This window comes from Neltuma alba, unplaced genomic scaffold (genome assembly GCF_004799145.2).
Source record: "Neltuma alba isolate B1F8T4 unplaced genomic scaffold, ASM479914v2 tig00003186_pilon, whole genome shotgun sequence".
NCBI classification, from domain to species: Eukaryota; Viridiplantae; Streptophyta; class Magnoliopsida; order Fabales; family Fabaceae; genus Neltuma; species Neltuma alba.
The window spans coordinates 724819-752411 of NW_021633177.1; the positions used below are offsets into that span (position 1 = coordinate 724819).

The following is a 27593-nucleotide window of genomic DNA, read 5'->3' on the forward strand; positions in this document are numbered from 1 at the left end:
ATTATTTTGGATTATCAACCTATTACATGAAAAAAAAAAAAATTTACCCAAGAGGCGGGTGCTGATGAAAGATAGTTGGCTCTTCTGATTTCTACTGCTCTTCTTTTGTCTTTCTAATAGTATCCAGTTTTCATTTTAAAAAAACAAAAAATTTTTTGAAAAAAACAAAAATATAAAAATTTTGAACGATTAAAATTTGATGAGTACCATGATGTGAAACTCGTTCCACGAAATAGACGGAAACTTTATTTTCTTAGTATTTATTTTATATATACATGAATATTCGAACCACTTGATCTATTGGTTAATGTTTTTAATTTGATTTGCAAGACTGTCTTGTATATTGTTTCTTCTTTCCTATTGTTGGTTGCATGCATCTAGTTTTGATAACTTAAAAAACATTCTGATATACTATAAATTGATACTAATTTAATAATTGAACATTTATCATGTCAAATTTTAAGTATTTAAATATATGGTATCGGGGTTATAATACAAACTCTAATAATACAGTTCTAAACATATCACTTTATTTGTTAAATAGGATTTGACTTTGTGACTTTTTATTTTTGCTATAAATCACATGCTCATTATATTCTTTACGATGGATTTGAAATTATCACCTCATGTTTTAAATTACACATTTTCAATATCAAATATGACTCATATTAAAATATAACTCACCTTTGGTTATTAATTATAGGGAAAATATATTTGCCAATCCTCATAATTTGATCAGATTTTGAACTAGGTCCCTATAATTTTATTTCTTTTTATTGAATCCTTATAGTTAATTTTGTTAAATTCATCAGTCCTTCCATTAGTAAAAGTTGCAAATGCCGTTAATGTGAAGTGGTAGAGGGTGATCTGGCACTCTCTCTCTCTCCCATGTGGCTCTTCTTGTCATCTGTCTCTCTCATCTCTATAGGCTAACCACGATGAGTTCAACAGCGCCCAAATTTTCCCAACTCACAAGCTAAACTGAATCCCATATTTCCCCAACTCAGAAGCTGTGTTCTTCATGAGCCCAACCACGGCATGCTTTAAAGCTTTATAAACATGAGGACCCAGTCCTCCCATGACTTCGGCGATGCTCGACGTTGATATGATGCGCCCAGATTGCTTGGGTATCATTACTCTACCGCATGCTTGATTCCTGGAGCCACACCCTTCACGTTCACTCGCACAACTTTGTCAAACTGGTTGGCGCCGAAGTTGACAATCTTTTGTTCTTTGATTGATTCCCTAACACCTCAATATTATTGAAGATTATGTCAAGCTAGTCGTATGTGGATTTCACTAAGTTTTCCATGTCTTCTTTGGACAGTAGAAGAAGTGGCTGACGGAAATAATGCCTCTTTAAGTAGGGATCCAAGCGCATCTTCAATGTCGACGATCACAACTTTCACTCCTTCCTTCACTAACAGTCTTACCATTACTTCCCCTATTCCTCTCACTCCTCCGATCACTCTGGCCACTTCTCCTTCCAATCTGTAGAAAAATACAAGATTTGTGCAGAGAGTTTCAGTTCATTCTTTGGTTCTGTTTCATGATGCTTAAAACAGGAAAAACAGAGCATGTATGAACAGAGAAAAGAAATGAAAGGAATACCTTCTAGCTGAAGAGAAAGCACGGTCCTTTGCTGTGAGAGAGACACCCTGAAGATTTGGCTTAGGCACTACTTCGGCGACAATCATGGTTGATCTCTTAAATGGAGCTTCTTGTAATTGCGACCTCACAGACGCAGAGAGAGAGAAAAACGAGAGAAGATGGTAAGTGCTTGGAAGTTTTAGTTCAATTAAGGAGCGCCAGATTCGATCACATGACTTGATGTAAGACACTATATTGCTTCACCATTAGCGTAGAGGTAAACTTTTGAACTGCGTAAGTGCTTAGAAGTTGGGATAACAAGCGAGGTATAGGGATTATTAATGAGGGACTTCGTCTTTCTTTATTTAAAAGTTTTTCAATATACTCAGACTTCTGAACTTTTAAATTTTAAACAAAGCAGCAACTTGAGGGAGTCCTTCTTCACTCCTTTGTTGGGAGTTTGGGAGTGGTTAGCTTGGAGAGATGAGAGAGACAGATGATAGAGAGAGCAGCAAACTTGGTGTGTGTGAGAGTCCAGATTACACTCTATCCGTGTACGTTAACGACGTTTGCAACCTTTACTAACGGAAGGACTGATAAATTTTATAAAATTAACTACAAGGATTCAATAAAGAGAAATAAAATTATAGGGACCTAATTCAAAATCTGATCAAACTACAAGGACTGGCAAATATATTTTCCCTTAATTATACTCTCTCCTTTTAAAATTAAAAAGGCATTTCGAACTAACTTCTACCCTTGGACCAAAAAAAAAAGAACTAACTTCTACCCACAGATATAATGGTTAAGGTCATTAAAAATCGCATGCTCTTTCTACCGAACTAGCTTACATCCCAATAAGTCGGTTAATAGTATACATTTTTTTTTCATGTTTATTTTTTAATAGGGTGTTTCAGTCATTAAAAACTTAATAATTGCGATTTTTAATCAAGGAAAAATTTTCTTAATTAGATCTTAGAAGACAAAAACTATTTTACATTTGTAAACATGGGATTTAAAAAACATGTTTCTTCATTTTAGACGGAGGGCCGGAGGGGTATGAAAATAGGCCCCTCCCTCCATACTCCCAAGTGCGAAAGATTTATGTTCGGCCAATAGTCAACAGCCACGTAGCAGATGCCTTCTTCCCATAAGCGCTGTGCCTCGGATGTGACCAACGGAAACGAGCCACGTTTGTTTTTTTTTTTTTTGGGGGAATCATTAGCCATTCAAGGTTCAAGCTTCCATGACCCTGACCAAAAATGAAAAAAAATCTTCCACAATTGCTTTTTTTTTTTTTTTTAATTGCAAGCGAACACAAGATTTAGCCAACTGAGAAATAAGGTGGGAACTTCCCCTTACAAATAGGGTAAAATAATCTAGAACTGTGTCGTTATATTGCTATGTATTATTGGCCTTTCTTAGTATTAGTCGCGGGGAAGAAAGCTACTTAAATGCGTTTGCGAGGGGAGGATGTCATCAGTCATTTAGATGCCAATGTTTTTCTTGAACTCAATGGTACAACTAACCACCAGTTACATGATTTTTTAATTTGGATGTTTTGTAAAGAAAAGAAATTTCTTAATAGGCGACATGCACTTATTTTCAATTTGGTTCAATTGTAGAATAAATAAGTAAATTAAAATATTATTTTTCAATGTCTTTATTCTTCGAATAATTTTTAGTTCAAATGATATACTCCTCTGATCCTATGTATAGAGCAGAAAGAGAAGATATTTTTTTTGCCTTATTTATTGAGCACTGAGAGAAATTTTTTGTATTAATGTATAATTTTACTTCTCATTTATTATTGTGTTAATTTTGTTTACGTGAAATATATTATATATTAAATAGAGATAAAGTTGGAAAGTTATTTAATTTTAAATAGAAGTGAATAAAGTTTAATGTTTTTTTTTGCTTGTATGAAACATGCGAAAAGTACTTTATAAATAAAATCAGAAGAATAACAATTATAATGAATAATAATACTTAGGAAATAGTTAAAGTTAATATCGGTAAGAATTAGACAAGTAGATAGCCAACATAAATATGATGATTTGTAATTAAATAATAATTTGCTATAAATGAATATTTGTATTTAAGAATTAAAAAGACACCTATACAATCAAGTTTAATTAATATGAAATTTATTAAACTTACTATCAAATCAATTTATCGTACAAACCTTTTGGTCGTAAAAAGAAATATGAAGATGGATCATGGATGTTAAGAGGCTTTGAAAGGGCTTAACAAAAAAAAAAAAAAAGAACTGCACATTTATTCTAGTTTTGGCCGGGAAATGCTCAACTCGCTGGTGTTAGATCCTAGAAGGGGGCGAAGCTCGCGACTGCCTACCACGAAGTCCAAACACTACGATGAGGAAGTGGACGGTTCCTTCAGCTCTCCTTCTACTCTGTATACTCCTTCTCTTTGCCGATCAAGGTACTAGAGTTTTTAGATTCATTGATATCTTTGTCTTGTTTTTGAATACATGCTGTGCTTTTGAATATATACTGCCTTCCTTTTTAGAGCTACTTCATTCTCTTTGCTAAATACCTGGGCCTAAGCGTGGCTTAATCATTCGATCGGAGTTCGATTATCTGAGGCATTTGAAATGCGAATGTAATCGTGAATCCGCCTTGGTTTAGGTCGGAAGTTTCAGGCGAATGCCGAGGCTGATTCCGAAGGGCTTGTAGATCCACCGAAGGTGGAAGACAAGATTGGAGCTGTTCCAAATGGTCTTTCCACCGATTCTGATGTGGCCAAGAGGTTTTTTGAACTTGTTATGCATTAATATCAGTATTAATTTTATTTATTTTTTTGCTTTATATAGTTATTTCTTAAACGTATTTTATTGTGAGTGAAGGGAGGCGGAGTCGATCTCCAAGAGATCGCTTCGCAGCAACGCGGAAAAGTTTGAGTTCCAGGCGGAAGTGTCACGACTCATGGACATTATAATCAACTCCCTCTATAGTAATAAAGACATCTTCCTCAGGGAGTTGATCTCCAATGCTTCTGATGTAAGCTGTTTTCTTCTGTGATTATTTTATTTGCGAAGCCATCGCGTCAAATTTGTAACCTGAACTTGGTTTTAATGATAACTCTGCCAATCTAGGCACTGGACAAGATTAGGTTCCTCTCCCTCACAGACAAAGAGATCCTGGGCGATGGCGATAACGTTAAGCTCGAAATCCAGGTTAGTACGGTTAAATGCTCAACTTCGTGTTAACAACTGGAGGTTTGGGCCTTATACATTGAATGATGGCAATCTGACGCAATCACGACGTTAGTATTTTCTTGAGGTTGTCATGGGGCATGCATGGTTTGTACATTTTGTAGATCAAAACATTTTATGACGTGACAAATTGCAGATTAAGTTGGACAAGGAAAAGAAGATCCTATCAATTCGAGACAGAGGTATAGGTATGACGAAGGAAGACTTAATAAAGAATTTGGGCACGATAGCAAAATCTGGAACTTCAGGTATGTTATATGTTTTGTTGTCTTCTCTAATTTCTAAATGACTTTAGATGCAGAAATATGTTAATTGAAACAGCTTATCCATGCAGCTTTCGTTGAGAAAATGCAGACAAGTGGAGATATCAACCTTATCGGACAATTTGGAGTTGGCTTCTACTCCGTGTATCTTGTGGCTGACTATGTTGAAGTCATTAGCAAACATAACGATGATAAACAGTAAGTCTTTTGGATTTGAAATTGTTTGGCTTTCATTCCCAGCATTGCCAAGAAATTTGGTTCGCTTTCAGGTATGTCTGGGAATCCAAAGCTGATGGAGCATTTGCAATATCAGAAGACACGTGGAATGAACCGTTGGGACGAGGAACTGAGATTAGGTTACACCTCAGAGAAGAGGCTGGGGAGTACTTGGAGGAGTCTAAGCTGAAAGTATGCACAAGTTATTAGCTTAATCACTATTAATTACTCAACTATAACTTAAATTAATGCCTTTTAAATTATGTTTATTTATTTGTGTACATAGTCACTGAACAGGTGGTCTTTTTAAATTAAGGGTAATGACAACATATGGGCTGTGTAGGTATAGAAGCTGATAGTTTTTATCTTTCACAACAATTAATAATAGAGTTGTCTTCCCATGGCAGATTTTGTACTGTATTATAGTTTCTGCACCTCTTTTTGCCCTTCAGTATATTGTTATGGATTAAACAACTAGCCATTCTCTCCGTTGGCACTTTCCTTCTTGTTGCTCACCCATTTTTTAATTGTTATGATAATGGTTTTCTTGTAAGGTGAGTGCCTCAGTGTTTCACGAAGAGATTTGAGGCTAATTAAGGACTTGGGCTTGAATAAATTGTTGAGCTGGTTCTATTGAAGACTGAAGCATGACTCAATATTTATTCATTTAACAGGAATTGGTGAAGAAATACTCTGAATTTATCAACTTCCCTATCTATATTTGGGCAAGCAAAGAAGTTGATGTGGAGGTGCCTGCTGATGAAGAGGAAGAGGAAGAGGAACCATCATGTATGTAAAACTGAAAAACTCGGTCGTGTGATTTTTCTTTTGAAAACACTTGTTTTAGAATGTACTCTAGTGTTTGTCCATTAACTTGCGTATGTGGGTGTATTCTTTTCATATGCTGCTGTCTTTCTTACCTTATTTTGCTCCATAAACAGCTGAAAGCAGCTCCTCCAAGGAAGATGGTGGGGATGAAGATGCTGAGAAAAGTGAAGATGAAGAACAAAAGCCCAAGACAAAGACAGTGAAGGAAACAACGTATGAGTGGGAACTTTTGAATGATGTGAAAGCTGTGTGGCTGCGGAACCCTAAGGAGGTTACTGATGAAGAATACATCAAATTCTACCACTCTCTTGCCAAGGTATATTACCTACTTAATTAGCTATGGGATGTTAAAGGTGTTATAAGGGATTTTACTTCACCATGAAGTTGCTTAAGTAGTGAATTTACTGCTGTGCAGGACTTTAGTGATGAGAAACCTTTAGCATGGAGTCACTTTACTGCCGAAGGTGATGTTGAGTTCAAGGCAATACTGTTTGTACCACCTAAGGCTCCTCACGATTTATACGAAAGTTATTATAATGCAAACAAATCCGGCCTGAAGTTGTATGTTAGAAGAGTATTTATTTCAGATGAATTTGATGAATTGTTGCCAAAATACCTTAGCTTTTTGAAGGTATATACCTCATTGCTTTGTTACTGCTGCTTGTTACATTTTATGAAGATGAGTATTTTTCATTTTCTTGACATGTATATTTTGACATTGGGAGCAGGGACTTGTTGATTCTGACACCTTGCCACTTAATGTATCACGAGAAATGCTTCAACAACATAGTAGTCTAAAGACAATCAAGAAAAAACTCATCAGGAAAGCCCTTGATATGATTCGTAGGATCGCAGAAGAGGATCCTGATGAGTCCTCAGACACAGAAAAGAAAGGTATGGTGTGATTAGACTAATGCTTCAGTGTTCCAGCATCTGAACCCTCTTTTCTATTGGGATTTTCAAGTCTGTTCAACTCTTCTATGACTGGCAAAATACTAGCCTATCATGCAAAAGTTTGGGTTTATCTTCGCTTTGTTCAATGTTCCGAAGTGCTGTACAAGCCTTTGTTAAGTTTATTAACTTATTTTGCACTTTCACTGATGTTGGATGGTTGATGCAGACGAGAAGCCCCTGGAGGATGATCCGAAGAGAGGTCAATATACTAAATTCTGGAATGAATTTGGGAAGTCTATTAAACTGGGTATCATTGAGGATGCCGCCAACAGAAATCGTTTGGCTAAACTACTTAGATTCGAGAGGTTCCTTTCTTCATTTTCTTTTTGAAATTTTTCTGTGGGGTACTTTTGGCAACATGTTATTGATCCTGGTCACTTGTTGACAATTTAATCGAACTCTTGCAGCACCAAGTCTGAGGGTAAATTGACTTCTCTAGATCAGTATATCTCTAGAATGAAATCTGGACAGAAGGATATCTTTTACATTACTGGAAGCAGTAAAGAACAATTAGAAAAATCTCCATTTCTTGAGCGGCTTAAAAAGAAAAACTATGAGGTACTCATGATTTTTTGAAGTTTTTTTACCTAGTCATACTAGGATTTGTTATTCTTTCTCAAATTTGGAACACTTTTACCTTTCTATTCTGGTTTGAAGGAACATGATATCATGTCTTCTAAATGCACTAGTTTTTCAACTGCTACAGGTTATTTTCTTCACTGATCCTGTGGACGAATACTTGATGCAATACCTGATGGATTATGAAGACAAAAAGTTCCAAAATGTTTCCAAGGAGGGACTGAAACTTGGGAAGGATACAAAGACCAAGGAACTGAAGGAGTCCTTCAAGGATCTGACCAAGTGGTGGAAGAAGGCCCTTTCCAGTGAGAATGTAGATGACGTGAAGATATCCAACCGTTTGGACAACACACCTTGTGTGGTAGTGACTTCAAAATATGGTTGGAGTGCTAATATGGAGAGAATCATGCAATCTCAAACGTTATCAGATGCTAGCAAGCAAGCATACATGCGTGGCAAGAGGGTTCTTGAGATCAATCCCAGGCACCCTATCATCAAGGAGCTCCGGGAGAGAGTGGCAAACAACCCTGAGGTACGTTCCAGATTGAATTCCTCTAGCTGCTTTCAGTTGCTGATATATTTATCACATGATTATTAGTAATAATAAATTCTGCTTTTTATCAACCCAAAAAAAATATGCTTGTTGTCATTCACCTTGGGGGAAAAAATAGATTCTGCTTGTTATTATTGAATGATAGAGCTAAGCTCCCTTTTCTTTTTAATCTTCCCTGAATGTTGCAAAATAGTCTAATCTCCACTTTTCTTTTCTTTTCTTTTCTTTTTTGGTAAAAACTCTCCATTATTTATTTTAGAAAGGTCTCTACTGGGGCCAAAACCAAAAAAAGAATATTTTCAGTTCCTTCCCAATTTTTCTATTTGCCGTATGTATGTTACCATGTTTTCTCATCTGTGCATATGGTGATACAAAAGCTTAGCTCTACGTAGTAATTTTCAGTATTGGGCACCGGCACTCCTTTGTCCAATTTCATGAGTTACGTTCAATTTGCTTCTTTGTGGAATGATCGATTATGTAATTCTTGTCAATCCTTTTTCTAATACTATCAGCATTCCATGAGTTCTGTCATAAACTTGCTTTTGTTGGTAGCGTTAGACCCCATTGAAATAATAAATTTCCCCCCTCTTAAGCCACCGCATTGTGATTTGAATAGGAAAGTTGTCAAATAATACCTCCTGGTTTGTGGCCAGAGGAATTGAAGTTCCGAATTTGACATGACACATTTACTTGCCTTTCAGGATGAGAGCGTGAAACAAACGGCGCAGCTGGTGTACCAGACTGCCCTCCTTGAAAGCGGCTTCCTGCTAAATGACCCTAAGGATTTTGCCTCTCGCATTTACGATTCAGTGAAGTCTAGCTTAGACATCAGTCCTGATGCAACAGTTGAAGAGGAAGATGATGCTGCTGAAGCTGAGGCTGCAAGTGATGCAAAAGAAGCTGCCGCTTCTTCAAGGGCCGAAGATGATGATGATGATGTCAAGGACGAGCTGTAGACCTGCTAGGTGCCAAGGTGGACAGAACGACGAATTTCTATGACTCTGCCTTCCTTTTACTTTCTGATTTTTGGTTTAGCTTCTTGAGGTAAATCTTTAGAACCTTCCGGCATAAGTTTTGATTCCGCATAAAGCTGGTAAAATGAAGAGATTAGCCGTAAAATTGTAGTCACTGTTTATTTCGAAGTTATGCCTTAGTAAACTATTTCAGATTGGATACTGGTGCAACAGTGAATCGTCCCTGGCGTTTGTTTCTGATCATCAGCACCGAATTAGGCCAACCCCGCCCAACCCCACAACCACCACCACCACCACTACCCCCCCCCCCCCCCAAAAAAAAAGGGGGAAAGAAAATGAAAAAAGCCTGTGGGCTTTCGGGATGGAAATGGGATTCTGTGCGGTGCTCAGCAGCATCCGATTCCTTCATATCTCACATAACGCATGCGGGTATGTCCAATCAGAAGTTTTGGTTTGCTCTTGGAAATAAGATTCGTAAGGTTGTTGGGCTGCACCACGGTTAAAGATTTCAGTAGGCATGGGCTATGTGAGTAGTAAGCATGATGCTCGCATTTAGTATAGAACGAATATGATTACTTTCAATAGTACAATAGCAGAATATTTAAAGAAAAAAATGAAGTACGTACTAGGATTTTTGGGCGTGTCCCATGAGAATTTCTCGAATCAAAGTTCTTGCTAGACTTGCAGAGTTTAGCAAATGACCTCATGGCCTGCTACCAAATACATTTATCCTTTTTTTTTTTTTTGAAAAAGAACTTTTAACCGAAACACCAATCGGGAAAAGGGGACCTGTTCTTCACCTTATTCATCATCTTGCCCAGCTTTTGGAAAACACTATAATGACTCCTATCTATCCTTATAGTTCGTGGGGTTAAAAAGTTGATCGATGTTACTAGTAAGGCTTGAGGCAGGGTAAGCATTGATTGGTTTTATTGCACTGGAATCAGTTGGGTTTGAACATGAGCAACATGATTGAGGCAGCGTGGCGTAAAATTGCAGCAAGGTTGAGCGACCTACGAGTGCCCACCTCATTACTAAGATTGGAAGCCAAGCAAAGAAAGCACTCATTTTCCGGTGGGAGGTTCATCAGAACTCATGAGATCTCTTTAGAAATTTAAAATAAAGCAACATCATAATTATGGCGTCCTTCATTAAGTTAATAGAGTGAACGAAGCAAAGTAACACAAGGTCGACGAGTTGGAGGACACTACAATCAAATAGTTGGCATTCCATGGACAAATGTTCTTGTTTTATATAATTTAGAGATTAACTAAGTTTAATCTATTCCCACAATATTCGACGTTGTATATCATTAATGCCCATCAAATATTCTATTTTCTTCTCCTTTTCTGTCTCAATTTCTTTCTTTCAAGTCACAATTTACACCTTTTGATTTTCTAGTGTATTTCCAATTGCTTTTACCTTTTCGGGGTCAGACATCTCTACGTCGATGTTGATTGATTATGCTTTCGTGCAAGACCTCTTAACTACGCTTGAAAGCTTCATATGGCCACCCTAAAAATGAAATCCTTATAATTCATTCGATTATTTGTTATCACGCATGGTTCTTATTTTCACTTTTTTTTTTAGCAAAAAAAAAAAGTGTAGGGAATTGTCCCAACTTGTGACTTCAAGTTCAAGACAGTATAACGTTGTTCACCTACCTAAAGTATCTTGACTACTGTAGGGGGAACAGCCCGTTTTCAAATGCTGTATTGGATATGTTTTAAGGTTTCTCGTCGCATTTTTTTCTCCTATGACTTTTCTTCACATGCTTACCTAGAGCCAAGTTTCAACTTTCAAAGAATCTCCCGGCATTGTGCTCTCTGGAAGGAAATGTTTTATTTTGTTGGCCACAATAAATTTTTTTCTCACTTTAACAAAGCGTCTAAAATCAAGGTAAAGATTTGTATTAACACGCGCGCACATCATATTTTGTTAAAATGTCATAAATAAACAGCCAGTGTAAAACTTCAAGAAATAAACTAAAATTTTGAATTAATTATAATTTTTATTTTTCTGTATTTATCATATTTTATAATATTTATTTTAATTTTAATTTGTGAAATTTTCAATTTTGTAAAAAAAAATAAATAATATCAACTAAAATTGTTAAAACCTGAGGCGTCAAAGTCAGGATGGCCGAGTGGTCTAAGGCGCCAGACTCAAGTTCTGGTCCTCGTGAGAGGGCGTGGGTTCAAATCCCACTTCTGACATGTTATTCCTTCATTTTACTTTTGGAGTGTGCCTTACGCCACGGGGGGCCCAGTTAAAAAAATAATGATCTGAATTCTGGATCATTTGGAAACCCAGTAAAGAATTGGCTGTGTTTGGTAATTTGGTGCATGTGATTGTCAGAACGGTTAAAAAGGCAAGAGGAGACACGAGAGATGGGACACAACTTGATCCACTGGTAGTATTTAAATATGATTATATATGCACCCGTATTTGCCACTTGGTACTGGTAATTCTTGTTTTTGACCAGTTGGTACTGGTAATTCTATATAAATCATGGTAGTCATGACATATTACACACCCACTCTGAATCCGATTACTCATAAATTGGCTTTCACAAACCACACCGCTCCTAACAATTAATACTATATTCCCCCATTAGAATATGTAATCCTCTCACATCACAGAGTGGGAATCTACTAGGTGTTGGGCTCATCTGGCATCAAGTCAACTTCACGTGACTCATTTTAGGGCCATAGTTTCACATCACGTGGCTCATAATTGAGAGGTCAAACCACCATACATCAAGCAGCAGGTGGTAGCAGATGAGGCGGACACAGAAGACCATCATCCATGATCCATGGCATCCAATGAACGGATGACGCAATTATATAATAGTCCTCTAGTCCTAAATATAAGATTCATTTTATAATACAATTTACAATATAAGATGGGTCTTATATTTAGAACCGGGGAAGTATAATCTCATTTTCATTTTTGAATTCAATGATTCAATACCATCCAATAATTCAACCATAATAATAGTAATAATTAAAAGCAGAGAATAAAAACGGCTTGGTTGTGAGACATTGGTGACTTTCCACCATTCAAAAATGTCGCCAAGGGTGCACTACAGTTACCGATGTGACGTCAATAAAATTAAAAGTGACCCAAAGATGTTGATCGCTGCCTGCACCCAAATTGGCCCATACCATTATGTCCCATCAAAAAAGCATGCTTCCTGATGGATTAGTCCAAACACTAATCACACCTTATCGTTTCGTTTTGCCCTTAATGCCATAAATAATTCAATCCAAAAGTGAACTAACGAATCGATGCTTCTCTAGTCATCTGATTTACGTTTTAGTTTTTTAGAAGGAGAGTCGAAAAAGTACTCAATTCTTTTTATTACGAATCATTCTTATAACTGCTCTTTTCTTACTAATCCATCATGGGAGCTTAATTTATGTTATCCGATCTTGCGTGGCTCATTTTTCCCCATCGCTGCCGACAAAAACTATAGCGTATACAATGGGGCAAATTGAGCCGTAATGTGAGGCATTTCACGCCACATGTCCGCTAAAATACCATCTCATCTCGTCTTTTAATGGAGTCATACATTCTCGAATCAATAAAATAAATCCCATCGCCCGCAGTATTATACTCCATATATATATATATATATATATATATTAGTTCCGGTTCTAATTATAAGAGTTACTTGATTAATTTAAAAAAATTAAAAAAGTAAGTTGAGTTAGTTATTTATTCTAAATAGATATTATTTTTCTTAAAATATCTTTACTGATCAAGTGTATTGACTAAAATTATTATTATTAGAAGAACTATTTTTAAAAAAAATAAATATAAGAGACAAAGTATATTGGAGTCTTACAATTAAAACCAAAATAAAAATCAAACAATGTTTTATATTAAGGATAGGAGGTAGTATATAGGTAATTATATATCTAAGCTGGCAAATATATATTAAAAGCTAGAAATGGGAATAAAAAAGGAATAATAAAATAAACTAAAATGAATACCCTCTCTCTCCCACCCTCGCTTTCGCTCGCCTCATGATCGTACTCTGAGTATGAATTTTTTTTTTTTTTTTGGTACAACCCTGAGTATGAATTGTTTTTTAGCCTTGAGGAAGATGAGGCGTCATAGCCGAATTGACGAGTGAGCATGACAGGCAGTGTCGTCACTCGTGGACCCTCACAGAGCCTTCTAGGCCCATGCTGCCCAACTGATCAAGATAATGAATGTGTGGTGGGCCGGGCCGGGCCGAACAAAACAAATATTATTTGTTTGTTTTTGGAAAAAAATGAAGGAGCTGAGAGATCATCCTGGGTTCACACCTCCACCTCCTGGTATAACACTGTTGCTTCTACTCCTACTATTGTACATGTACTCCGATGACGAATTATTATTTGGCTGGATGGAATCAGAATCCCCAGAGGGACACAGCTACAGTGATTATGCCGGCGAGGATTTGGGATCGGAACACGTGGATGCACGTGGAGGCTGACATCAAGCTTTGATCAAAAGCAGCGCCTTCATACACCATGGGGCTGTTTGTGTCCACCGTCGTCGGCGAGGTCGGAGCTTGCGGAGGAGATGGGCTGTCCGTGTTTTGCCCTTGCGACGCTTTCTGGCTGCAATTCACACATCACCACCAAATTACATTCACTTCATGTAACTCATTATCTACCAACACACAAGTCGCAAATAGTTTTCCTTTTCTTTTTTATCGCTTTCCAAACAAATCAATGCCATTATTATAACGTTATGAAATCCACCACCGATCAATAACGTTTCCCCAGAAAGGAAATGGAAGCCATGTGCATCTTATTCTATTTTAATCATTCTCTAACTCCAAGTAATGTCATCTTATTGAGATTCGAGAAAAGTACTACTGTGCATCTCCCCCTCTGGTAAAGAATAAGATCCCTGGCTCTGATGGGCCCAGGAACATATGCTTAAAAACCAAACAAAATGTACTGTGCATTAGCTAATAAAAAGGTTGGGCCGCTGAAAGAGACAGAAACCAAAAGTGTGGATGAATTACACACAAACGTTCATATTTATTCCGATTTCCCAAACGAGGCTTTTTGGTGATAAGGTTACTTTTAATGAGTTAGTTAGTCCGGTCCTAAATATAAAATTTTTATATTAATATGTATATGTATCAAGATTTTATATTTAAGACAGGATGATTAATTACTTATTAAAATGAATAGCAATTGGAGGATGAGGAAATGAATCCAACCTGGTGTTGGGTGACGGACAAAAGGTGATCGTATAATCGGCAGACGCACATGTGAACGTGCTTGTTTTGTCGTCGTAGGCGTAGCTGTAGGCGCGTGGGCACGCCTTCTTGAATATCTGCGAGTATGACGACGGCTTGCAGGTGTTCGGAGATCCATACGAGCCGCTGCAACAGTACTGCGGCGAGCCGAACGCTTCGCACGCGCTCTTGCACGCCACCCCTTCCGTTCCGTCCTCGCTCATCACCTTTAGCTCTGAAGGGCATGCGCCGTTCAGATCCGCCACACACCCTGTGTTCGTGCAGTTGTCACCGGAGCCACCTTGCGGAACCACCATCATAGGTACGTTGTATCCGTCTACCAAGCTCACATCGAAGAAATCAAGCCCTCCCGCTCCATCTAAAGTGAATTCCGCCAACGTCGCCGGCGGAGAGGCCCCTTTTCCTCCGCATTCCAGTCTCCCGGAGCCACAGTCACCTGTGACACAGCTAAACTTGCCGGTGGAGTCTTGGGAGCATTGAGTTCGGCCCCAGAAACGGCCACCCCAAGAAGTTGGTGTGGAGATGGTCTTTGACTCGCCGGTCTGAAGAACAAAACCAGTGGAGGGAAGAGGAGAAACTCCGGCGTTTGAAAGAATGCCCGGCCAAACTGTGTAGCCACATTTGTTAACTATGGTGAATGTCGTTGAAGAAACCCCTGCAAATTGTATTCCCGAGATATTACATTAAACCATATCTGAGCTGACAAGAATATAAACGAAATCAAAAATTTGTTTCTTCAAATCTGATGTCACCACAGTCAAAATTACCTGACACGGATAAGTGAAGTGTTAGCAGTAACGAAAATAATAGTGTTAGCTGTTCCATATATTTGGATGAGAAGAAATCAATCTTGTTATGAAATAATGAATGTAGAAGAGGATAGTGGCTAATGGAGTAGAAACCAGTTCTATCCTAATTCTTCTTCTCTATGGCAGTTAGGGGGATGATAGGTTGAGTGGTGAGGAAATTTATAGACACTTAGACAGAAAAGCATTGGGCCGAAATTGTTTTTGTATTTTACCAAAATTTTCACTTGGCCACTTGGGGCCCCAGTGGACGTCTGAGTTCTACGGTTCGTTAAAAAGCCTGGCCGCCAGAGTAACGGTCAGAACTCAGTAATTGAATACTATCTAATATTTATTAGTATTCCGATTCTTAATATAAGACCTATTTAACTAATTTGATTAGATTAAAAAAATTAGGTAAATTAGTTAATTATAAAAAATGTGACACGTTTTTCCTAAAATACCATAATCATCTTTCTTAATATCTCCTCTTTCTCTTCTACTTGATTATGATTGAGGGAGTATCCATATGGGTAATTTAGAGAAAATTGAAAAATATGATAAATGGGTCTTATATTTAGGACCAAAACTAACTCAACAATTGGATCCTATATTAAGGATCAAAGGAGTATAAGATTTTGTTTAACTTTTATTTTGATTCTAAATATAAGATCCTAATTTACTTTATCTCTCATATTTATGTTTTTTTTCCAAGATAGTCATTCAAACAATAATAGTTCTAACCAATACACTTGATTAACAAGGATATTTTAGAAAAGATAACACATATTTATTACACATAACTAGCTTAACTTCTTTTCTTAATCTCCTCAAATTAGTCAATTAGCTCTTATAAATAGGACCGAAAATAGTACTTTATAATTTTTATACTACCCTCCTTAATATAAAAACTAGTTGACTAATTTAAGTAGATTGAAAAAATTAGTTAAATTAGTTATTTATAATAAATAGGTGTTGTTTTTTTTTAAATACTACCTCCGATCCTAATTATAAGAGCTAGTTGATTAATTTTAGGAGATTAAGAAAACAAGTTCAGTTAGTTATTTGTAATAAATAGATGTTGTCTTTCCTAAAATATCCTTGCTAATCAAGTATATTTGTTAAAACTACTATTATTAAAAGAACTACCTTAAAAAAAATAGATAAATATAAGAGATAAAATAAATTGGGATCTTATATATAGGACCAAAATAAAAGTCAAACAAGGTCTTATATTAAGGATCGAAGGCAGTATCTTTATTAATCAAGTATATTAATTAGTACTGCTATTATTACAAAGACTGTCTTAAAAAAATAAATATAAGAAATAAAATGAATTAAAATTTTATACTACCTCTGGTCCTTAATATAAGACCTTGTTTGATTTTTATTTTGGTCCTAAATATAAGACATCAATCCACTTTGTCTCTCATATTTATGCATTTCTTCATATGGTAGCCCTTCTAACAATGGTAGTTTTAACCAATATACTTGATTAGCAAGGATATTTTAGGAAAGATAATACTTATTTATTACTAATAATTAACTTAATTTTTTTCTTAATCTTTTTAAATTAGTCAATTAGTTCTTATAATTAAAATCGAAAATAGTATTTTAAAATAAAATGAATTCTTATATTAATCACGAGAGAGAGAGAGAGAGAGTAGTTAACTAACGTTCTTCCCTTTCCCATGTTTTGTTGGTTTTTGGTGATCTGCCCTTGAGTTTGGTAAATCATAGGACTATTACCCACGCCACACAAATGGAGAACGAGTTTCTCACTCTCTTGCCATTAACGATGGACATGGAGCCCACAACGTTGAAAAGGGTGTTAAATTTTCAATGAACTTTCACAGCACCCCGCACGCGCAGCCTCTCTCGCAACCCTTTTTCTTTTTCTCCTCCTTTGCTTTTCTCCACCCCTATCGCGACATTGCTGACATGAAAAATTATTTATAGCTGCTTTTTTATATCAAGTAATTATAAGTACGTTTGTGTAAGTAAAAAAAAAAAAAACTTCCTTCACAAGTTTGTTTCATATTTTGTAAATTATAATTAAAATTTCAGAACATATATATATTGGAGATTAAAAATTGCACGGGGATTATTTATGTTTCATGGTCAACCTTGTGAACATGAATTCTTATAATTTCTTAACCTGTCATGGATTATTATAATAAATAAATAAGAACCCCGTAGTTTTGGCAATGGGGATGATTTGTTAGAACAGTTGAGGATAGCCTCACCTTCCCGAAATTGCGGTGTGGAAATTCCTGGCGTTGTTGAACTATTTCCAATTCCATCGTACTTTCTGGGGAATTAGGCTTTCTTTTCCTTTTAGTCACACCAGAAAACAACAACTCGATCGGAGGATATGAATCTCTTTTGAAAATCCATGGCCCTTAAAAATATCTATGAGAAATAACAGGCGAGTTTACAAATATCTGGCTTTAATATAATTTGAAATCAGCATATGACTTGAATCTTTGAAGGTAGATTCTGATCAGGGTCTATTAAGCTCTTGTTATTGTCTTTCTCTGATGACACCAGGCATATAAATTTCCTTAAGTAAGGACTCTTCGTAAAATATAATTCCTTTTTAATTTTTAATGACATGTTAATTTAGATGTGCTTTAATCATATGAGCATATGGTAAAGTGTCTGCATCGGAGATTATCATCAAGCCATATCATTCACAATCGAGTTATTAATAAGCAACTATAACAATGATTGGAGTGGCTGGGTGTAATCTAATATGCAAGAATGTTTCTCATGCCGAGCATGATGATTAGTTTATCTCAGTTCTGTCTTTTTCTTGGTTGACTAGACTGTTAATTAAACAATTGATTTTAATTTTCTTGTTAATAAACGACACAGATGAGGATTTTCAAGGCCACTTCCTCAGGTATCTCGATTAAATTTTGTCTAAGATTGATAATAGAGAAGAAGAAGAAAGACTGCTACATTCGTCCGATTACACCAAACAGAAAAGTATAGGGTCTCATACTCATATGTTGAGCTATAACAAACAAGTATAATGCTAGATATACTCGTTTGGTCAGGTGACCAGACGAGTATATTGGACCTATACTGGACCAGACGAGTATATTGGGCCCATATTGGACTAGACGAGTATCCGGTCCAAATACTCTATAAACCCCCTAAAAGTTTAATTTAATGCATCGAATATGATTCATCATTGCTTATACATTATTATCCTTTTGTCTCTTCTTTTGGTTGACAAAATCGGTAATTAAATGACTGACTGATTTTTGTTATTAGTTAATTGCACAAAAAGGAATTTTCCATGTCATAGAAGAGGTTCAGCCAAAAAAAAGTGTCATAGAAGAGGATTTTCAAGGCCATTTCCTCAGGTGTCTCAATTAAATTTTGTTTGAGAAGTGAGTCCCGCTGTGTGTCTGTGTGGTGTGAAGAGAAACTCTAACTCCTAAAAGCTTAATTTAATGCATCGAATATGATTCATCGTGGCTAATACGTGATCATCCTGTAATTAAATATATATATATATATATATATGTTTGTGCACGGATGTATGATTGATTTATCACGATTTTGTCTCTTCTTTTGGTCGATAAATAATCGGTAATTAAAAGGCTGATTAATTTTTCTTACTCCCTCCGATTCAAAATACTTTTTTAGTTCTATTTATAAGACACTGTCAGAATATTTCACACAAACAAAAAAAACCTTAAACTGTGTTAACTCTGTCTTAAAACATAACAACTTTTCAATTTTATCCTTATGTAATACTTTAAAAATAAAAAGAATAAAAATATTAAATACTCTATTTACATTTATTGATGGGTGGAAAGAATTAAATAACATCGCATCCTGCACTGATAAACACCGAACTTAAATGCCTTAGTGGCCCTTAATCAACCAATCATGTTTTAAGACAGTGATGTGTACGGATTGGTGGTCCTATGTAAAACAAAATTTTATACTCTGCGTATGAACGCGAATGTGGCGTGGGAAGTGTGAAAAATCTCTTTAAAAGATGGCGGCTTCACGGTTTGAAATAATTTCATGCCTACACGTTATAGTGAATCCTCCACAACCAAGTCATATACTCCACCTCTATTTAAAAATTCATGATCTTTGTTCGTGTCACCATGTGAAAGGAATTAGATGACTGGAGTTTTTTTTTTTTTTTCCCAGGAGTTAGAACTAACGGCATCGAAAGAAAAGGAACAGAAGAGGTGAATAAAAAGAGAGACAGAGGAAGTGGAAAAGATGAATAGAGCAAGAGAAAGAGAGAGCCAATGGAAAAGACGGGAATAATGGCATTGGAAGAAGACAAAATCAAAGGATACTTAGCATTGGAGAAAGGAACGAAGAAAATGTACAAACTATGCAAAGGGAGCAAGTGTTAGAAATTTAATAAGGACAATTCTGTACATCTACGTCAAGAATTACATTAGGTGCCCTGTACAAAAGACCAAAATTTACACACTTTTTTTATTCTATAAATAGTACCTGAGGAATATAAGTTAAGTTTTATTAGAGGGGTTTTTTTTAATAAGATAACAGTTACTTCTGTCTAAGTATTTAATGAGTTTGTTTCAATTACTCAAATATATTCTTTTTCCTCTTTAATTCATTTATTACACCTTTTACTTATTATCTTAATTAATAAGAATATATTTGAATAAAAAATACATGCCTTATATCTTTATTGTTTTAAATGAATTTTAACTGATTTCTTAATATATGTAAATAGATGGAGTTTATTTTATATTTTGAATTGGAGGGAGTATTAGTTAATTGCACGGAAGGGGATTTTCAATGTCAGTGTCATGTATCCATTTATAATCAAGCGGTCACGTCTTATTTAATTTTGCGGATATGAACAAAAAAGAAAAATTGCTGACCCATGAACTTTGCTTGCAGAGAAGCTCCACTCATGTATTTATTTTCTTGCGTCTAGCTAATTCTATTGACTTAAAATTAATTTCACATTGTTTATTAACTTATAATTTTGAGGTATTAAATCTATAACACGGTCACTTACACGTTATTCTTCTGGCTTAACTTATTCAATTGTCTAATGTAAACACTCGTCCATTGTAAAGTTTCTTTGTCTTCTTACTAATATTTTCGCGTCAAATTTTCATACTTGTATTTGAACTTGATTTCATTAACTTGTTTTAGGAATAGACAATCCATAAAATTATGATATGAAAATACAGATAAAATGCAGAAAGAATGATGCTTCATTCCGCACCCTAATTTTCCAGTTAATTTACCTGTTTGAGCATCTACAGGGAATTATGTTAACACCCCCAAGATTTTTTAACACGAAAGGGTGAAAAAAAAAAAAACAAACGCAGAAGAAGAAATGAATAGTGATCAGTCACGCCTCGCGGTGTCGTTTATTTACCGCACCAGTGCGCTTAAGGGTGATAGTCGAAACTTATTTATTTAATTCAGGTAAAACAAAATTAATTATTTGATTAACTTAATCATGACCTAGTTCCTGTAATTTTAGCTATCTAAAACATTACTTTTCTTCAAGTTTCAATAGATAATTTTAGTAATTTAGTTATGTAACTTTTTCCCTCAAAACACAGAAATCAATATTTTAAATAATTAACTGTGCTGTACCGATTTTAAAGGCTAATGAATTGTGCTTTTTATTTTTTATTTTTACTGTAAGATCTAATTAACTAATTTGAGTAGGTTAAGAATATTAGTTAAATTAATTAATATAAAATATTTTATCTAAAACATTCTAAACATCTTCTATAATTCGTTTTCTTATTTTTCTACTTGAATATTGTTTAGAAAATATTAATAAAATTAATTTTAAAAAAATAATAAATTTTACATATGATAGAATTAATATCAATTTTTTTAATAAACCACTGAATTTTGTAAGCTTACTAAATTATAGGAAAAATGACAGAGAAATAATACTTAAACTTGGAAATATCAAAATGGTCACTTGAATTTATAAAATCCCAATTCAGTTACAAATAACTAATTTGACATTTATAAATTTGTTGAAATGACTATATTACCTTTTATTTTATTTATTATTTTTTAAAAAATCAAAACTTCCATTAGCCGGCCGGTCACTAAATCTTCAGTGACCGGCTGACAATTGGTCGCTGAAGCTCTGGTGATGGTCACTGTCGTTGGCACCGGAGCTCCGGTGACCGGCCGGCTAGTAGAGATTTTAGTTTTTTAAAAAACAATAAATAAAATGAAAGACAATATAGTTATTTTAGTAAATTTATAAATATCAAATTAGTTATTTGTGATCAAATTGAGATTTTATAAATTCAAGTGACTATTTTAATATTTTTCCGTTCAAGTATCATTTTTGTGTCATTTGACTGAAATTATAACCGTTAAGATAGTAAATAAATAAAAACAAAACAAAACGCGCGCGGAGGCACAGAGACGTAAACAAAAAGATGGAGGTCCCACTGAAGGAAGGACGAGCATGAAAAGACTCGGGTTTCGTCACAAAGCTCCCAACCTTTTGAATAAATTAAAATCATAATATCATAAACATCATTATAATTTGTAATCCTCGATAAAAACTTATGCATCAAATAATAATTATGTCGAACAGCTGTCCTCCTTATTAAACCCAATACGACCTCATCTTATCCCCATCCTTTTCAGAATAAAGTAACAGCAACAACGTTTATGCTTCTAAATATGAAATAAGCACGTAAAAAAAGTTTTATCCCGTTTATGTAAAAGTGTTCACAGCCACTTATGATAAGCAAGTCCAAACAAAGATGCCCTTCTCTGCATAAATTAAATCGCATCAAATTTGCCCAAACAAATTTAATGCATAATCTGCAGTGTTATGGTGAATTCTGCAGCAATTTTCTGGGGTGTTATAGCAGCGAGATTCGAGGTTTTTCTTTGTCGTGGTCCTTTTTCCCGTGGGAAAGTGGGGAAGTTGATTACGTGCTATCAGTGAACAAAAAAGATTCCTGCAAATAATTGATACCCCAGACAGAAGAAGAAACTTGAGCTTCAAGCTTTCAATAAAATACACACACGTGAGCTGGAAAACCCTCTGTGATTGTGTGGGTGGCCGACCTACACACGACTTGACAACAGACCATCACTCAAATTGAAGATAGCCATCGTTGAAAAACTTGAAAACTTGCAACTCCTTCCCACTTTCCCCCAACTTCCTCCAAATTTAATATGTATAAATCCTGGTCAGACACCACGCCTGAAATATTAATATAAGAAACTGATGAACTATATGCCGACTCACACAGTCCCATTATACTTAAATGGATTAGTTTTTGTTCTGACCTTCTTGAAGCCCAGGAATGTATCAATAATGTGTCTTTAATAACGAGTCTCCCTTCCAAGACAAGATAAACATGTATTAATATTAGCTTGGATCATTAATTGGTGACTTTCACTTGCATCTTACATGTTTAATTTGGTACTTTCCTAATTTTTAATGTAAGAGTTTTTTTGACTAACTTAGAAAGCTTAAGAAAGTCCTATTTAAGGATCAAAACAAGCTTACTAGCTCCTATATTTGGAATTGGTAAAGTAGCATTTATTGTGTAAAATTTTTCTATCTTTAAGGTCTATCGTTCATCCCAGTACAACTCATCCTCCTGCATATGATGAGAACAGCCATACTCCAAAATGGGCATCTAAGAATTTGAGAGAAGAAGCGCAATTTTAAGAGTCATTTCAGGGGTGTTCCTGCCGTGAGCCGTCCTCCAACAATATCAACTTGTGTAAATTATACTCCCTTGTTTTACTTATAGGTAGAAGATAAGACATTTTTTAGTACTATTTATATGACACTGAGAGAAATTTTTATATGGATGTACAGTTTTATCTTTGTTTATATGTAATATATACTACCTCCAATCCTAATTATAAGAACTAATTGACTAATTTGAAGAAATTAAAAAAAGAAGTTAAGTTAGTTATTTGTAATAAATAGGTGTTGTCTTTCCTAAAACATCCTTATTAATCAAGTATGTTGGTTAAAACTATAATTATTAGAAGGACTATCTTGAAAAAAATTGAGTAAATATGAGATATAAAATGGATTGGGGTATTATATTTAGGACAAACATAAAAGTTAAATAGGGTCTTATATTAAGGACCAGAGGTTGTATTAAATAGGGATAAAGTTAAAAAATTGTTGAATTTTAAATGAGAGTTAATAAAATTGTTAGTATGTACTACCTTCGGTCCTATTTATAAGAGCTAATTGACTAATTTGAAGAGATTAAGGAAAGAAGTTAAGTTAGTTATTTGTAATAAATAAGTGTTGTCTTTCCTAAAATATTCTTAATAATCAAGTATATTGGCTAAAACTATTATTGTTAGAAGGACTATCTTGGAAAAAAAAAAATATAAATATGAGAGACAAAGTGAATTGAGATCTTATATTTAGGACCAAAACAAAAATAAAATAAGATCTTATATTAGAAACCGGAAGTAGTATGAAATATATTAAAGATAATTTATAAATAAGGCTAGAATGGTATAAACTAAGCTTCCAATTATGATTGGAGATCACATGGAGATGATGAGGAAAGGCGTGGTGATGTGAATGTGTGAAATCTACTAGTGGCATTACGAGCGTAGCAGATCGCTATTTGATTGACGCTGAGCTTTTGTAGTGTCCAACGGTGACAAAATTCCCTCCCCCAATGAATGCTCACCTGCCCTACGTGCTATTATAGAGAGCCTCTTTGCCAGCTTACAAGCTTGCGTCACACTTAATTAAAGACTCTTTTTAAGCATCCCTACATGCCTGCGAGCCAATGAAATAATGCGTAATATATTAGAGATTTATTTTGGATAGCCATGTTCCTCAACTTGGAACATCACAAGTTGCCCTCGAGACTTGCAGGCAGCTTGCCGGTTAAGTTGTCATTTGCTAAATTTCCATATCACAAGTTCTAGTTGGCAGACAAGAAGGGGCCCCCAGAAACGGAAAAAAAGGACAAGTTCTTGAGCACTTCAAAAGGGCTTACTACGCATTGCCATTTTTCTCTGGGTTTAAATCATACCTCGAACTTTAATTTCATGCAGGTCCAAATTGCTTGGCCCATTTGCGCTAGGACGGTCTGGGCTGCTTTTTGGTTGTTCATAGGTAGTTGTCTGGTATTTTATGTATTGTCCCAAAATCAAAAGGTATTTTATCTATTCTCTTTCACTTTCATCCCCTCTTAATTTATTTCAGAGAAATTGCATAGGTCTGTTTCCCCTCTCTTGTTGCGTCACTTGATAGAAAATATACTCTTTTGATCTTATTGATAAATCACTTTCAACATCTTTCACTTAAACGAATAAAGATTTTAAATTTCATTAATTCTTATTTAAAACTCAATAACTTTTTAAATTTATCCATGTTTAATATATAATATACCTCATGAATATATAATCAACGTAATAATAAATAAAAGGTAAAGTTATACACTCATATAAAAATTTTCTTTCTCTATCTTATAAATAGAACCAAAATTTTTTTTCCTCTCAACATGCCTTATGAATAGGACAAGAAGATTATCAACTTTCAATTAAAGTTTAACTGCTGCTGGCATTGATTGACCCCGAGAAAAAAGCAAATTTCAATAGATTATTGTTCTGTTCTGTTTGCTCATAAGATTCAAGACCTTGTATTATAGAGAATTACGTTCTCTAATGCTCGGATTAAAGAGCATGTACAAATTTTAAAATTGGTTTTCTTACTCTCAAGGAACCTCTCATATCTGATTATTATCATTATTTCATCAATTAATTCCCAAAACGATTTCGACTTTTGTAAGAGATCTTGGCTGGGAGAAGGAAATTGGGGTTCCAAAAGGCAGCTGTTAGCCTGTTATTATCATCATGCGATATGTCCTAAACGCAAAGTGCGGGATGACGAGATGCGTTCGGATTTACATCCCACATCGGCAAAGATAGCACCAGCTGATGGACCTGGCTCCTATAAATATGAAACACGAGCAACCTTACAAGCATGATCCTTCAGGCAGTAAAAGGGGATATGAGGAGTGGTCGGCTCTCGCTACGTTACTGCGAGTTGGGTGTCCGCCCCAAGCCTGGTTACGACAACCTGGGCACTCTCCCTTTAACCCATCTGATCCCTACTCTGAAGGAAACGAAAATAAAATTTTATATTTTTTCGTATTTTTAATTAATATTAAGCTTCAGAATGCGCTATTTTCAAAACTCAAGGTACTTCGTGTTATGCTGATCAACCATGACTTTTCTACCACAAGCAATCAAAATACTGCGACAAAAATACATCAAGAAAAGCCCAAGTGACCAGCCGTGATGTTGGGCTGTTACACGAAAACAAAAATCATTCTAATATCAAGCACTCCGGCTCTAGCAATTAGCAAATTGAGATGCAGCAGTTGAACGAGACCATTTCCACAATTTTCCGAGCCCAAAGAAGTGCTCTAAATAAGAATTGTAATATAAGTAATATTTTTTTAAAAATATTTTTTTACTAATTAAGTATTTTATTGATTAGAATTATTATTATTAGAAAAACTATTTTCTTAAAAATAAATAAATATAATAAAATAAAATCTTATATTATTAAAAATAAAAATAAAAATAAAATGAATACTTATATTACAGACCAAAAATAATATTCCTCCGGTCCTTATTATAAGACCCAATTTGATTTTTTATTTGGTCCTAATTATAAGACCCAATCCATTTTCTCTCTTATATTTATGCATTTTTTCCCAAGATAATCCTTCTAATAATGATAGTTTTAGCCAATATACTTAATTAGCAAGGATATTTTAGGAATAACAACACTTATTTATTATAAATAACCAATTTAACTTACTTTCTTAATCTCTTCAAATAAGTCAATTAGGTCTAATTAAAGGAGTATAGTATTTTATTTTTCAATTTTAAATAAATCACTATATAGCGCGGCCCAAACACGAAAGAATGCCTTCAAGGGGTAAACCTTGTCGTCCTGCATATTTATCCATTTTACATCTAAATTCCTGTTGCCATTTTTCAGTTCACATAATTGATAACTGTGTCCGGCCAAAAAAAAATTGATAATTTTGTGTGTCAAACTCCGCTTATAATTACTGACGCACAGAACAGATAACATCATAACATAAATAGCGCACACATAAACACCACAGGTTCACAGCCAGCCTCTCCTCATAAATATAATATAAATATTTTCAGACAAATTCATATTCTCGCGTCTCTATTAATATTTCTTCCCCCACAAAACACAGTAAAGACGTAGTTTTTTTAAAACCAAAAAGGAGTCGTCATCTAAGATGGTTATTACTACAGTATCCCTACCACTTAACACACAGAGACCCCATAGGGGGGGGTGGACAGGGACGACTCTGTTCTGTTTTTTCCGGTAACGAAACAGAGAGTCAGGGACCCATTTATTGCATGAACTATGTGATCACATTCCGACCGCGAACCCACGTACTTCATATCTATCTTCCCCCTCCGAGGTGAGAAAACGGAGGAAAGATGCCATCGCGGTTCTAGCTCTCTAGCTCTTTATTTGATATTTAAACAGCTAAGGCTACCACCTCAAATATTTGATATTTAAACAGCCAAGGCTAATATCTCAAACTAAAGTCTAAAAGCACCAAAGTGGGTCTAGATTTCATACAGTGCGAGGAAGTCTTATTCTACTACCGGAATTCAGGCTTAAGAAAGTTGGCCGCAGTCGGCGATTACGACGGGCTTGGAGGTCCTGCCGGAGGAGGATCCAAACTGCTCGATGGCCTTCACCACATCCATGCCCTCCACCACCTGTCCAAACACCACGTGCTTCCCATCTAGCCACTCCGTCTTCGCCGTACAAACGAAGAATTGAGATCCGTTGGTGTTGGGGCCTGCGTTGGCCATCGACAATATTCCAGGTCCAGTGTGCTTCCTTACAAAATTCTCATCTTCGAATTTCGCTCCGTATATCGATTCTCCACCGGTTCCATTTCCGGCCGTGAAATCCCCGCCCTGGCACATGAATCCCGGGATCACACGGTGAAAACTCGAACCCTTGTAATGCAGCGGCTTCCCGCTCCGCCCAATCCCCTTCTCACCCGTGCACAGCGCCCGAAAATTCTCCGCCGTGCGAGGCGTTGTGTCTGCGAAAAGTTCCATCACGATCCGCCCAGCCGGTGCTCCGCCGATTGACATGTCAAAGAACACCCTAGGATTCGCCATCGCGTATTGTGTGATCACTGATCAGGAGAACGTGACTAATCGGATTTGGACACCGAGTACTCCTCCACACTTGGAAGGCAGGGAAGACGGTCTTGGAGAGCTGCTTATATAAGGGGACGGTTCTATGAATAATATCCTAG

At 35.6% G+C, this 27593-nt stretch overlaps 3 protein-coding genes and 2 non-coding genes across 5 annotated transcripts; 3 read left to right on the top strand and 2 right to left on the bottom strand.

Annotated features, from left to right (window-relative positions):
- Positions 1 to 3921: 3921 nt before the first annotated feature.
- On the top strand, positions 3922 to 9402 carry LOC114740619 (endoplasmin homolog). The gene is made up of 15 exons (XM_028928801.1): positions 3922 to 4032; positions 4239 to 4359; positions 4457 to 4610; positions 4706 to 4786; positions 4962 to 5073; positions 5160 to 5286; positions 5358 to 5496; positions 5979 to 6093; positions 6246 to 6448; positions 6548 to 6763; positions 6861 to 7026; positions 7253 to 7391; positions 7494 to 7644; positions 7793 to 8197; positions 8920 to 9402. Exons 1-15 carry the CDS (start codon positions 3966 to 3968, stop codon positions 9172 to 9174), a joined length of 2451 nt encoding a protein of 816 aa, XP_028784634.1. The 5' UTR covers positions 3922 to 3965; the 3' UTR covers positions 9175 to 9402.
- Positions 9403 to 11324: 1922 nt separating this feature from the next.
- Positions 11325 to 11408, top strand: TRNAL-CAA (transfer RNA leucine (anticodon CAA)). The gene has a single exon. It is a non-coding gene; the product is annotated as a tRNA-Leu (tRNA).
- A 1741-nt stretch (positions 11409 to 13149) lies between these two features.
- Positions 13150 to 15386, bottom strand: LOC114740620 (thaumatin-like protein 1). Its single transcript, XM_028928802.1, has 3 exons — positions 15226 to 15386; positions 14420 to 15113; positions 13150 to 13805 (listed from the first exon to the last, which is right to left on the bottom strand). Exons 1-3 carry the CDS (start codon positions 15281 to 15283, stop codon positions 13595 to 13597), a joined length of 963 nt encoding a protein of 320 aa, XP_028784635.1. The 5' UTR covers positions 15284 to 15386; the 3' UTR covers positions 13150 to 13594.
- Positions 15387 to 25262: 9876 nt separating this feature from the next.
- LOC114740725 (small nucleolar RNA Z279/snoR105/snoR108) lies at positions 25263 to 25368 on the top strand. Its single transcript, XR_003739711.1, has one exon. It is a non-coding gene; the product is annotated as a small nucleolar RNA Z279/snoR105/snoR108 (small nucleolar RNA).
- Positions 25369 to 26438: 1070 nt separating this feature from the next.
- Positions 26439 to 27542, bottom strand: LOC114740637 (peptidyl-prolyl cis-trans isomerase). Its single transcript, XM_028928826.1, has one exon. The coding sequence runs from the start codon at positions 27451 to 27453 to the stop codon at positions 26935 to 26937; it is 519 nt and encodes a 172-aa protein (XP_028784659.1). The 5' UTR covers positions 27454 to 27542; the 3' UTR covers positions 26439 to 26934.
- Positions 27543 to 27593: the final 51 nt, after the last annotated feature.

Excerpts from the sequence above, each read along its gene's own strand:
- LOC114740619 (XM_028928801.1), top strand. The coding sequence starts at position 3,966 with ATGAGGAAGTGGACGGTTCCTTCAGCTCTCCTTCTACTCTGTATACTC. Across the intron at positions 6,094-6,245 it reads AGAGGAAGAGGAACCATCAT|CTGAAAGCAGCTCCTCCAAG; the intron begins GTATGTAAAACT and ends CTCCATAAACAG. Across the intron at positions 7,392-7,493 it reads AAACTACTTAGATTCGAGAG|CACCAAGTCTGAGGGTAAAT; the intron begins GTTCCTTTCTTC and ends GAACTCTTGCAG.
- LOC114740620 (XM_028928802.1), bottom strand. The coding sequence starts at position 15,283 with ATGGAACAGCTAACACTATTATTTTCGTTACTGCTAACACTTCACTTA. Across the intron at positions 15,114-15,225 it reads ACTTCACTTATCCGTGTCAG|GGGTTTCTTCAACGACATTC; the intron begins GTAATTTTGACT and ends TACAATTTGCAG. Across the intron at positions 13,806-14,419 it reads TGTCCGTCACCCAACACCAG|CCAGAAAGCGTCGCAAGGGC; the intron begins GTTGGATTCATT and ends TGTGAATTGCAG.
- LOC114740637 (XM_028928826.1), bottom strand. The coding sequence starts at position 27,453 with ATGGCGAATCCTAGGGTGTTCTTTGACATGTCAATCGGCGGAGCACCG.